Raw genomic sequence first — 11869 nt, forward strand, 5'->3', positions numbered from 1 at the left:
CCCCCCCCCCCCCCCGCCCAGCCTGGTGCGGTCCGCTGTCCCGCAGGAAGTCTCCCACCACCCGCAGTCTGCCATGGGGGCACAGACGCTGACAGACAGTCCCTCAGAAGGCTCCAAACCCTCACCTGCATGCAGATTCTTGTCTTCTGCTTTTAGGTTGGGGTTAGTATCCCGGAGAGCACAGAGCTGCCAGTGGCAAGGGTCCAAGGGCAGGACTTGTTCTGTTCAGAGCTCCTCCCATCTGTCTTCCTCTCCTTCTGGGTTGTCCCCTGTCACCACGAACTAGGTTGGCTCCCGGGCTCTGCCCTGAAGAACCTGTGGGCTCCTCCTCCTGTTAGTTTTCTTCTGCTGCTCATCTGCAGTCAGCTCCTTTCATTCCTTCAGGCCGGAGGGCAGAGATTCTACCCCTTTCCTACACACAGAGTCATGGTGGTCACCTTCCTGAGGCTTAAGGAGCCGTTGTTAGTTCCCTGCCACCTTGCACTCGCTTTTTACTTGTGGTAAGTTCAGTGAAGAACCTCAGGTTTAGACTGAATATCCGTAGTATCATCTAGTTGAAGCCATTTAGCAGTGCCTTCGGTTTCCTAGAACAGTATTTCCTGCTCTCCTGGCTGTATGCTTTTGGAGTAGAGAGGCCTTCTCCACATAACAGAAGAAGCTGTTCCTGTACGCAGCTCGCAGTCTTGTGAGATGTACATGGCACCTGCAGCAGTCGCCCAGGATGATCTGCTCGTGTCTTGCTTTGAGTGACATATATTTAAAAGTGCGCCCCCAAATCATCATCATCATGTGCAGTGTGAATGTTTTATTTATGCAGCTGTGCAGGCAGAAGTGAACATTGCTTTTAAAGCAGCCTTCCATTCCCCTCCTTACTCCTTTAGTTCACGGTGCAAGCTTGGAAACAACCCCTGATGCCTGCACTTGTGTCAATGAATCATATTGCATTGTTCTTTGCATTTTATTAACTGACCGACATTGTTATTTGACAAGTTGTAAGGATACATATCATCTTTTCTGTGTGTACATGCTTGTGTGTGCCCACATGTGTGTGTACTGGAAATGGACTTTCACACTGAGCTACATCCCCAGCTTTTTGTTTTTTGAAACAAGGTCTGTCTAAATTGCCCAGTATGGAGTCAAACTCGGAATCCTCCTGCCTCAGCCTACCAGAGTGCTGGGATTTCAGGTGTGTTCCAGTATAGCTATGGTAGAGAAATGGTGGTAACTAGCGTTCATAGATGACTATACAGACAGTTGCACATTTGAACCCAAGCTGTCGAGTCTGCACACACTGAACCAACACAGTGTGTGTTTGCGTGGTTTATTCTGGACTAGGACCTTTGCAGACCTGAGACTCTACAGTGTTAAAATAAAAAGTGGCAGGTTAGTGAATTGCCATTTGACCGAGGAACCAGACTTTTTACTTTGATTTGGCTTTTTGAAGGAGAGACTTTCCTATTTCAAGGCCTATTGATTGACGATAAAGCAGTTCTTTCTTTGATTTTTTTTTTTAAGTTCCAAGTTATTGCTAATATCGTATTTTAGATTTCTTCCTCTTTTCAAGATACACTTTTTAAGGGCTGGGAATTTAGCTCAGCAGTGCCACCACCTGCCGCAAAAGTAAAAGGTCCTGAGTTCAGTCTGCAGTACAAAAAGAAAAGAAAAGAAAAGTAAAAAAAAGTTTTTAAAAATCCCATTTCTCTCTAGTGCTTTTCCAGATATACTTTTTGGTTAGTGTAAATTTATTTGCTTGATGAGTGTAAGTAGTCCTATCAGTTCATCTTGATAAAAACAATATAGGCCTTGGGCAGATTTTGATTTTAATAGGTTCACAGATAATTGAGTGAAAAAAATGTAAGATTTTAGTATTAGAATCAGAATATAAGATCTTCCTATTTAATGACTGCAAATAACATACAGATTCATAATGTTTAGACTAAAACAGAAAATTTTGGATTTTCCAGAAATACTTTTAAGTATTAAAAAACCTTCTCATTCATTAGGGCCTTTTGTTGGCTTTACCTAAATACAGATAGCACCCTGTGCCTGGAGCCTGCCTGCCCACAGGGGAGACTCTGGTCTTGAGGGTGTGCACTTTGTTAACTGGACAGTGGGATTAGGGTTTGTCCCAGCTTTGTGCTGATGCTGGTGCTGGTGCTGAACTCATAGCCCTGTTTTTTACATAGCAGTCTTTAACCTTTCCAAGAGTTGTAGGAGGGCTGGGGAGGTTTAGTTCAGTGGATCCGCCGCCTGCCTTTGCAAGTGGAAGGTCTCAGGTTGAATCTCTAGTACCCCCCCACACAAAAAAAGAAAAAAAAGAGCAAAGAGTAGCTGGAAATAGCACAGGTTGCAAATGAATGGAATGAAAGGCCATCAGTTTTTTGAAAGATCACCCTCCAGGTTACATTTTGATTTCTAATACTGTTAAATTTATAGAGGAGATATTTAAAATTGTAAATCAGGCCTTTTCCTTAGTATATCATAATATTGTTTTAAAAACTGTAATAAAAAGCTTAGACTGGAAATCTTAGTATCTTCTTTAAAAAAATGTTGATTCCTTATCTAGTTCCATGAATTATCATCATACCTTTGATAGTGAAATTTAGTTGCCCACAGGGTTGTCACTGTTCTTAAGTGTTTTCCTAAGGCTACAAAACTTTTTTCCTAATTAAAAGAATTAAATTTAACCCAGGAAGTAAGTGTGACTTGGGTGCTGAAAAGCACAGAAAGTTGTGTAAGAAAATGAAGGAAGACTCAGATAAGTTTCGGGGGTGGTAAAAATGTTGTGAAATTAGTGATGATTGTACTAAAGAGGCTAATGGTTTATTTACTTTAAAAGATAAATTTTATGGAATGTAAATAATTGCTTAAGGCTGTTACTTATAAAAGGGGGAGATTTATTTTATAAATATTTAAAAATACTTTTGTTTTAGATTCTGACTAAGATATGGGGGAGGCATAAATATCCATTTAAATTTTCGTTATCACAAACTGTATGTAGGTATTGGAATCTTAAAATGATGGCTTCTCATATATGAATATACACAGGACTTTGAATTTTTACCTGTCAACTTTCATGACTTAACTTTGAATCTTTTTTCTTTGTATTTTGGTATGATCTCAAAAAACAAGACATGCTTCCTTTTTTAAGGAGAAAATATTTAAACTGAACTCTTCTCAATGCATGAAATTTCATTTTGGTAAGACTTGAAGAAAGTTGAAATCATGGGCCCGGGATTCAGCTCAGTGGTGCTGCCACCTACCTCGTTTGCGCAGGGTCCCGAGTTCGACCCCTGGTAACAAAAATTAAAAAAAAAAAAAAATGTTGAATTCATACTCAAGAATTTTTAAGTGTAGTCCTGAAATAATATGCATTAATTTTACATTAAGAAGATACATAGATTACTCATGGTATTGGCAAATATCTATGTTTTGAAATTAAAACATTTCCTATTTTGATATAAGTGGTGGGAAATAGATGATAAAGAATAACATGATGAATTTACTTTCATAAGTTTGTCCATGTATTATTTCAGAAAGTTTTGTGCTTAGCCCAAGACAGTTGTAATCTGTAGATGTCAGCTTTCTTGCAATGTATTTTGTTTGTGTGTGTGCGTGTGTGTTTTTTGGTATCACGGATTGAACTCAGGACCTTATTCTTATAAGGCAGGTGGCAGCACCACTGAACTAAATCCCCAGCCCCCTTGCAATATTTATTTTTAATGTCTGAGAAAACATGTTTTAAAAATGTATAATTTGTAATCTACTTTAGAAACCCTCTTCCCCAACAATTTTGGTAATTTCTATGCTTTTCTTTGAAACAGGACCTGGAAATAGTGTATTCCTACTTACACGGTATGGAAGCCTTGTCCAACTTGAGAGAGCATCAGCTAAGGTATGTCATTTTAATGTGACAGCAGTGCATGTGTTCACTTATCATTAAGTAGCTTAGAGAAAACATACTAATGAAATTGCTTCTTCTAACTTTTCGTAAGTTTTAAAAAGTTGAATTCATTTTCATTTTTTTTTCACATTTCTGTTGTAGTAATAGTCCTTGACATCTCTTCATTTAGAGTCTTCTCTTTGACTGAAAGTAGTAAATTCCACTTCAGTGAACACCCCAGAAGGGTGTCTGTTGCTTACCTTCTCGGCAAATGAAAGTACACTACTTGGTGCTGAGATCCCTGGTTTCTTCTATTGGAGAGTCTTAGCACTGCACTGAGCGGTCCACCTTCCTCCGGGAAACAGTATGTCCTATACTTGTTTCAGTGGGGTCCACTCATGTAAAATTTTCTTCACTTCTCTGCTTCATAATAAAGAACAGAAGTGATTTTGCCTTAATTGTATGTAATAAAAAAGACTCTGTAATAAAGGACTCTGGAAGGTGGATTGCATGTTTGCTCCAAGAGGGCAGGGTGGGAAGCCTTGTTCCCTCCAGCTGTGGCCAGTCATGCCAGTGCTTGCTGATCACAGGAGTGTTTCTCTTGTCCTGGTACTTCTCCTTTACTCTTTAAACGCTAATTAATTTTTGAGCACGTCAGTTTCTTATTTTGTTGTTAATTGAAAAAGGTATCAGGAGGATTGAGTGCTTCTAAAGTTAAGTTTTTAATGGAAATCATTTGAATTAAAGTAGATTGCAGATTAAGTGTTTAAGAATTCAGTCAAGTTTTATTAGAAAGGGCAAAACCATTGGGATTTTAGAAGATGGCTCAAATTAAAACAAGAGTAAGTTTTTCATTTGATATTTTATGCTGACAACTTTTCCAAGATTTAGTAGAATTGTTTAATTAAATGCAGCAGTAATTAGTTCAAATGCAAATGTAATTAGTTCAAATGCAAATACAAAGGTCAGATCCCTTTGTGTACCTACAGGAAACTACACAAATGGATAATTTAGATATGTTGATTGTATGTTTAATATATGTGGCTGTAAAATGGAATTTTTTGCCATAAAGGACTTTTAATACTTTTTCCAAATTTCTAAATTACAAAAGTAGAAAAAGGAAATACAGTGACATTCCATACGCCATCAACCAGCTTCAGAATTAACTTTTTTGCCATTTCAAAGGTAATTTTTGTTTAGAAATGACCAATTCAAGGGTGTGGTATAGTCTATTTAAATCTTAGAAAGTCTGTTTCGGAGTTTGACATATTTGTTTGTTGGCATGGATTTATCTCGTGCAGCAGTGTTGAGAAGTCGTATTCGTGGACAACGTCCAGCTTGCACTTAGTTGGTTTTCTAAGAACAGCATGAGGATACCAAATGAATTATAGCAGAGATTGAGGTACACATCAACCTGGTGACTTGAATAAGCTGATTTATGACACGTACTCCCATTTCGGGAAAAATCGATACATCTCTTTTAAATAAATTATTTTGTATGAATTTTTAAAGTAAATTTTACCCAGAGTTAGTAGAGAACTGTCAGTTTAGACTTTCATATAGCACAGTTTTCCAATTTTAGAAAGTAAAATGCTCTCCATGGGGATGTTAGACCTGGCTGCTGGGCAGTGGGCCCTCCCTCTCCCCGCCCCTCAGTCCCTGCCCCGTCCTGGCTTCTGCACCCGGCAGTGCCTGGCTGAGCTCTGCACCCTAGGTTCTCTTAGGAGCCAGGTATTTTTCAACACTGTTTGAGCTGTTTTTTAAATGTTCATCGAGACCGGGAGCAGCATTTTTGCTGAACAGGAAAATGCTGCAATGCGAAGCCAAGACCGGTGAGCATGTGCTCGCAGCTGTTGAGTGTGTATTGTTGTTTGCTTGGGGATTGAACCCCGGGCCTTTTATGTTCCAGGCAAGCTCTTCACCGCTGAGCTATGTCTTTGCTGGGCCCTATTTAGCATTGGAAACAAGAGCCTGCTGAAAACACTTGTCTTCTTCATCTTTATAGATGAGTGTCATTAGTTTATAGGTGCCTTTCGATCATTTTATTTTACAAATTCAGCGGAGATCCATGTCCTTTTGTTGAAACATTTGCTAATATTGGAGACAAAACCTTTTCAGTCCTCTTTTCTTTAGGGCATTGTCAGAGGAGACAGTTTGCCATGACTTTCTGACAGCCTTGGTTACATTTATTTTCCCGGTAAGTGTTTATTGAGTGATGCTCACTGAGTGCTGGATGCTGACGGAGACTGGGGAGGTCACTGACACACAGACCATGCCACTCCTCTGCTTGTGTGGCCACTGCAGGGACAGTCAGGGCAGACATTAGTGGGCTGGAGCGGCTGCTCTGACCTTGGAGCCTGTGTTGGTGGCATTTGAGGTGGAGCAGCCACTCAGATGTGTGCAGGGAAGCGGTGTCGCAGTTGCTCCTGAGAGCACGGTTTGTCCGTGCTGTGCCGTGCTGTGGGCATAGCATAGCCAGTAGGGTTAGAGGAACTTGGGTTCTCTTCCCCAGAAGGTGGTTGTGGGCCGACATGTGAGGTGACCTGCTCCCAAGTGTGGGGAAGACTGCTCTGGAAGGTGAGTGAGGAGTGGACAGCAGGAGCTCAGAGTGGACGCATCCATCTGCACTAGGGTCCAGTAAGAAGCGATAGCCACATACTGATGGCTCGGTGGGGTTTGAGCAGAGCAGACAGTTGTCTTAAATGTTTTCTCACTGCTGGGACAAAATGCCCAGTACTCACAAGCTAAAGGAATAGAGGTTTCTTTTGGCTTGTTGTTTATAGAGAGGTTTCAGTCCACAGTGGCGATTCCCAGGCAGGGTGGTCCAGAGGAGAAGCAGCTTGCGGCACAACCATTGAGGAGTAGGGTCACCTGTACACACCCTTCCAGGCCTCTCCCACAGCCTCACACCCCCAGCAAACCCATCAGGGCACAGGTCTGGTCTGTCACCTCCCCATGGCTACACCCATAGCTGCCTGAGGCTTTGGGGGAAACATGTAACTATGAAGCACACCAGTGGTGGCTTGGTCAGTTCTACAGGATGAGTCTTGGAAACAGGTGCCAGAAGAAAGATGGATGTGAAGGAAATGGGACAGAATGATGACTCCAGCTTAGCCTGGACCCTTGGGTGCTGATTTTGGGAAAGTAGATGTTAGGTGAGAAATTCAAGCTCCGTGTTGGACATTGGAAATGTGAGGTGGCTCATTTAATTGGCTGCATCTTGGTCTGGAGCATTGCTTTGGAAGCCATCAGTTCCTGAGTTCCCCGTAAGACTCCTGGAAGGTCGAGGAGGCTGGCAGCACTGGAGGTGACATGCAGGGTCACTGGAGGACAGAGCAGGAGAATCCAGTATGACTGGGAGTTAAGTGGACACCAGGAAGCCCGAGACAGCAAGCTGACAGAGCTTTCTGTGAGGAAAGGCAGGTAAGCACAGGTGGGACTTAGAGAATAAGGAGGGAGCAGCAACACCCAGAGCCTTTGTTCTGCATTTCATGGAGAAAATGGAGCGGGGTGGGGTAGGGGATGTAGACAACTCTGAAAAGAGATTTTCTGTAAGGAGGAGAGCAAAAGGTCTGTACTGACTGAAGAGAGGCTGGGTTGGAAGCAAGCATCCCATCGCCAGTAGGGGCGCTGCTGAGTGTCTTTGTTAGTGGAGGGTCTCAGCTTGCAGGAGCATGAAGGGGCCAGGAAGGGGCAGGCAAAGAGAATGAGCAGGCTGCCCTTCTCAAGACCAGTATTCTTAGGCTCGTCGCTGTGCCGTCACACTTTCCTGTGAAGAATTTGCTTCTGTCTCCTGGAGTTAGGGGCTTTTGGTGGGGGTGTTTGGGATAGCGACCCCTGAAGAGCTATTCAGGAACAGCCGTCTTCCTGCTTGAGGATGGCCCTGGTGTACCGTAAGGACAAGGTCCAGGATTGCTCCACGGGCTGTTCCTGTGGAGCTCTCTGAGAGAGATGGGGTCCAGAGGGCACAAGACTCGGGGCTCCATGGTTTGGTCAGAAGGAGGGACGCAAGTGACTGCATCTGGGCTGCGATGTACATGGTTTGTCTTACTAGTGCCAAAGGATCCTCTACATTGCTGATAGCGTCTAGATCGTAAAGCTCCACGTACCACTCTATGGCTCTGTCTGTTGACAGTGCTGGGAACTGCAGGGAAAGCCAACTGGCTCCTGGGGGCCGTGGTCCTGTCCGTCTGGTGTTCCCTGCAGTTCGGGGGGAGTTGGAAAAGCAAAGAAGAAGAAAATGGGCTCAGCACACAGGAAAGATGGCTGTAGACTGACACAGTGTGACACCGGCCGGAGAAGAGGTGGAGGCGCTGACGAGTCGGTTACAGCCAGCTCTTCTGTGTACTAGCCTTCACAGGAAGCAGTAGAGACTCTGATTTGCACTTTTGAACATACTGTTGTGACTGGTGCAATAGGATGCTTTTTGATGGTGCTGTTCTTGATCTAATTTTGAATATCACTCATGATTTCATAATTTCACAGTTTTTTCCTTTGGGATGAATTAGCTGCAATAACAAATCCTAAGGCTTGCATTTAGTCATTGGTCATAAAAATACTGAATTAGTAAAAGTGTGCTTTTGTCTGAGATTCCATGGTAGTAACATTAATGTTGAGCTGCGAGTGACGATATTGCTTTTTAAATTAATAATTGGTGTTTCTTTCCAGCTTTAGGGCTCCCTCTCACTCTCTGTACCTCAGGGAACATTAATTTGGCCACATGCCATCTCCAGAGTATAAAATACATACTGCTAAATCAGCATGGCAAAGCTGACATCTTACAAGATGTTTTTTTTCCTAGCATATTGTTTTATTTAATTTTGTTAACATAAGTATGGTTAATGTATATCTTGAGGCTAATAAATGATTATAATGAGCCATTTAAATACTCTTTAACTTTCAAGACTACATGATTTATTTAACTTTTAAAGTCTTGGTGTGTTTTTAGTAACAGATGTTGAACTCATTTCTTTCTCCCTTTTGCAGGTTAATGTGTGAAACTGTGAGATATGAAAGACACGAAGCAAATGAAGTTTTATACTAGTAGGTGTTTCTTTTCCATTTGTACGATGTATAATGCAGTGACTGAATTTCCTTAAAGTATCAAAGAAGTATTAGTAACAGCTGGCTAAGTCAGCGTTGCCGGGTTTTTGCTTTAAGTTACTTTTTAGAAATGTGGACCATTTCAGCTGTGTCCCGTTGTAAAATAAGAGTTCCCAGTCCTTTCCTGATGGGTCCCCACTACCTCTCTCTGTTAAGTGGGGTTGGAGACACCACTGCGCACTAGGAGTCCTTGTCATCCTCACTGTCGTGAAGTATGAACTAGTGCACCGTCTTTCAAACAGCACTAAACAAGCATTCCCATGGCCACGCTGGGTGAGGAGTGCAGATGGCATACGTGTTGTGGGTGTTTTAGTCTGAACTGCTTTCAGAAGCAGGAAGATAGCTGCTGCATCTCTTTTAAAAACTTTACTGATATCCCTCAAGATACATAACGTATTTCATACGGAATGACTGCCGCGCGTGAAGCGTGTGGCACACACACAGCAGGTGGATGGTGCGTTAGAGAGACACATGGCCTGCGACCTGTGGGAGGTGCTGTCTGTCGGCTCGTGTTTGCCACGATAACTGCTCTGTTGACTTTGCTTCCTGTTCTTCAAACCCTCCATGACTATCCCTTCTGGGCCTGTGACAGGGAATACATGTTGAATAAATAAATACATCTTCTGCCCCTGAGCTGAGAAGGGAGGTAGAGATAGGAAAAAGGAAAATGACAACAAACTAGCGAACCACAACAACTGGGAGCTTAGGTTTGTACCGGGGTTGGGAGAGGGCCGGGAGGGAAGCAGGGGTACCTTGGAGCCATGTGCCTTCTGGACTGGCTGTCCGGGATGTGTTTGTCCAAGAAGCGGTATGTGCAGAGACGTGCACGCAGGCCCAACTCCGTGCGACAGGCCTATGTGGGTCAGAGGACAAACTCGTATTCACGCATATGTGAGTGTGTTGGAAAATGGTCTCAGTTTTTCAGGCAATTACAAGCGAGTTTCCCCTCCTGAGCTGCTACTCACCTATGTCGGGAGTCATGAACTTGTGACCAGGGATGGTGGACCCCAGTACTCAGCACCCGACAGTTCAACTCATAGCCGAACAATTCTGCCTCATCTTTCTGTCCCTCTCCCAGCTGCAAGTGGCTCATTTAGAACCAACCCAGACACCCTGTCCAGTCGTGTGTATCTTTGCGAGAGACAGGGTCTTGCTAAATTTCTTGCTCATCCTTGGCTTGAACTGGAACTCCTCCTGCCTCGGCCTCTCGAGTAACTGTGGTTGTAGGCATGTTCCACTGCTTCCAGCTGGGAGCATTAAAAGCCATCGGTGACGGCTTACAGACACGGCATGTGGAGGTCTGGGGTGAGCATTCCTGACTTTTACTGAAGCAGGCTAGTGGCAGTTGGTGCCGACTGATGTCTCCTGAGGTAGCTGGCAACTCTCACCCCAGTTTTACACCAGGAGAAACTCAGGCTGCCTGGCTCCATTGACTGAGCCCAGGCACCAGCGTCGTGTGGCCCTGTCTGGCCATGGCCCCTTGCAAAGCGGTGTCTGGTTCCTGGTAAGCACTCGCCCTCCCCCCTTGTCCGCATGCTCCCTGGGCTCTGTCTGTGTCCTCGTCCTCAAGTGTGGCTCTGTTGTGCGCTGCCGCCTGTGACTAATCTGCAGAGATGCAGTAGTGGAGCCCGTGGAGGTTGGCGGGCCTCCCAAACCCTGCCGAGCACCCTGGATGTGGAGCTGCGCGTGATCGTGGTGACTGCTCACCTCGTGCAGTCCAAGCTGGCTCACGGCCCTGACCTGAGCAGTGGAAAGCCAGTGGTGGCCCGCGAAACCGGGCTAATGAAGGCCGGGGTTCAGACGAATCCCAGAGCGGCACGATCAGCTCCTGGTGTGGGGCCGGTCTTGTGATGACATGTGACTGTGTGTGTGAGTGCCCGTGTTGGGTATGCAGGCGTCCATGAGAGCCCATATGCTTCACTGAGCCGCGTTGAGCGCAGAGCGCAGAGTGGCAGCCCAGGGGCAAGCGGTCATTTTCCTGTTAGGTTTGGGTGCTGGTGACTTCTCGGTCAGCACAGCACTGCTTTCCAGTCCCCCTCTGTGGAAGCAGGGCAGGGCCTGCGCTTGGCGTGGCACGGTACAGTGCTCGCATAGCTGCACACGTGACGTCACCAGCTTGTTTCACAGTGTGGGCTTTTGTCTGCCACCTGTTTTAGCTGCTTTAAACTTTCTTTCGTGCCCCTCTAACTCTCAGAGTCCTCCTATTTTAATGCAGGGTAACAAAATGACAAGAATGCCCTTTTACGGTGTATTGAGGTGGGGAGATTGTAATTCTGTTAAGATGCATCTTTCAAAATGTGGAATTCACCATTTAGAATTGATTTGTTTGCATTAGAAAGTTAGAATTGTTGAACTTTATACAGTGGAAAAGACTGTCTGGTAATTTCTGCTTTTCTTTCATTTATTACATAATATATGTTTGATATTGTCTTGGGAAAATTTCTAAACTGACGGGCCTTAATTTAGAGTTGCTCTAAGAATTTAACTGAAACAATATTCACATGAATGTGGAAAAACTGTATAAAGAATTCTTCTTTGCTTCTTTTTCTTGTAAAATATTTCATCTCCTTTCCTTTCTTACCCAGAAAGACATAACCAGTATTTTGAAGTATCTTCCCTGTTCATGTTGTCATAGTTTCAGTAGTACTTGTTTGTGTGTGTAAAGGAAATGGTGAAACTGAGGTTCAGTTTACTTGAAAAAACTATGTCTTTAAAGAATAAGCCTTTGCACTGAATTTTTGGACATAGTATTCAACATGTTATGTCATGAGTACATGCTCTTTGTGAGTGTGAAAATTAGTGCGCACTCACACACATATTCCAAGAATTGCTTTATGTATCATGGTGATACCCCAAGGCTTTTTTTTTTTTTTTTTTTTTTTG

General features: G+C 43.8%; 1 protein-coding gene across 1 annotated transcript in view; it reads left to right on the forward strand.

The window, feature by feature from the left end:
* Positions 1-11869, forward strand: part of Rapgef2 (Rap guanine nucleotide exchange factor 2) — a 61962-nt gene that overhangs the window by 5099 nt on the left and 44994 nt on the right. Inside the window, exons 2-3 of the mRNA XM_033759971.1 lie at positions 3825-3895; positions 8870-8926. Coding sequence (XP_033615862.1) covers positions 3858-3895; positions 8870-8926 — 95 coding nt within the window. The 5' untranslated portion in view covers positions 3825-3857. The remainder of the gene's footprint in view (positions 1-3824; positions 3896-8869; positions 8927-11869) is intronic.

The sequence above is a fragment of the Fukomys damarensis genome, unplaced genomic scaffold, assembly GCF_012274545.1.
Source record: "Fukomys damarensis isolate Sample0158 unplaced genomic scaffold, DMR_v1.0_HiC HiC_scaffold_38, whole genome shotgun sequence".
Taxonomy (NCBI): domain Eukaryota; kingdom Metazoa; phylum Chordata; class Mammalia; order Rodentia; family Bathyergidae; genus Fukomys; species Fukomys damarensis.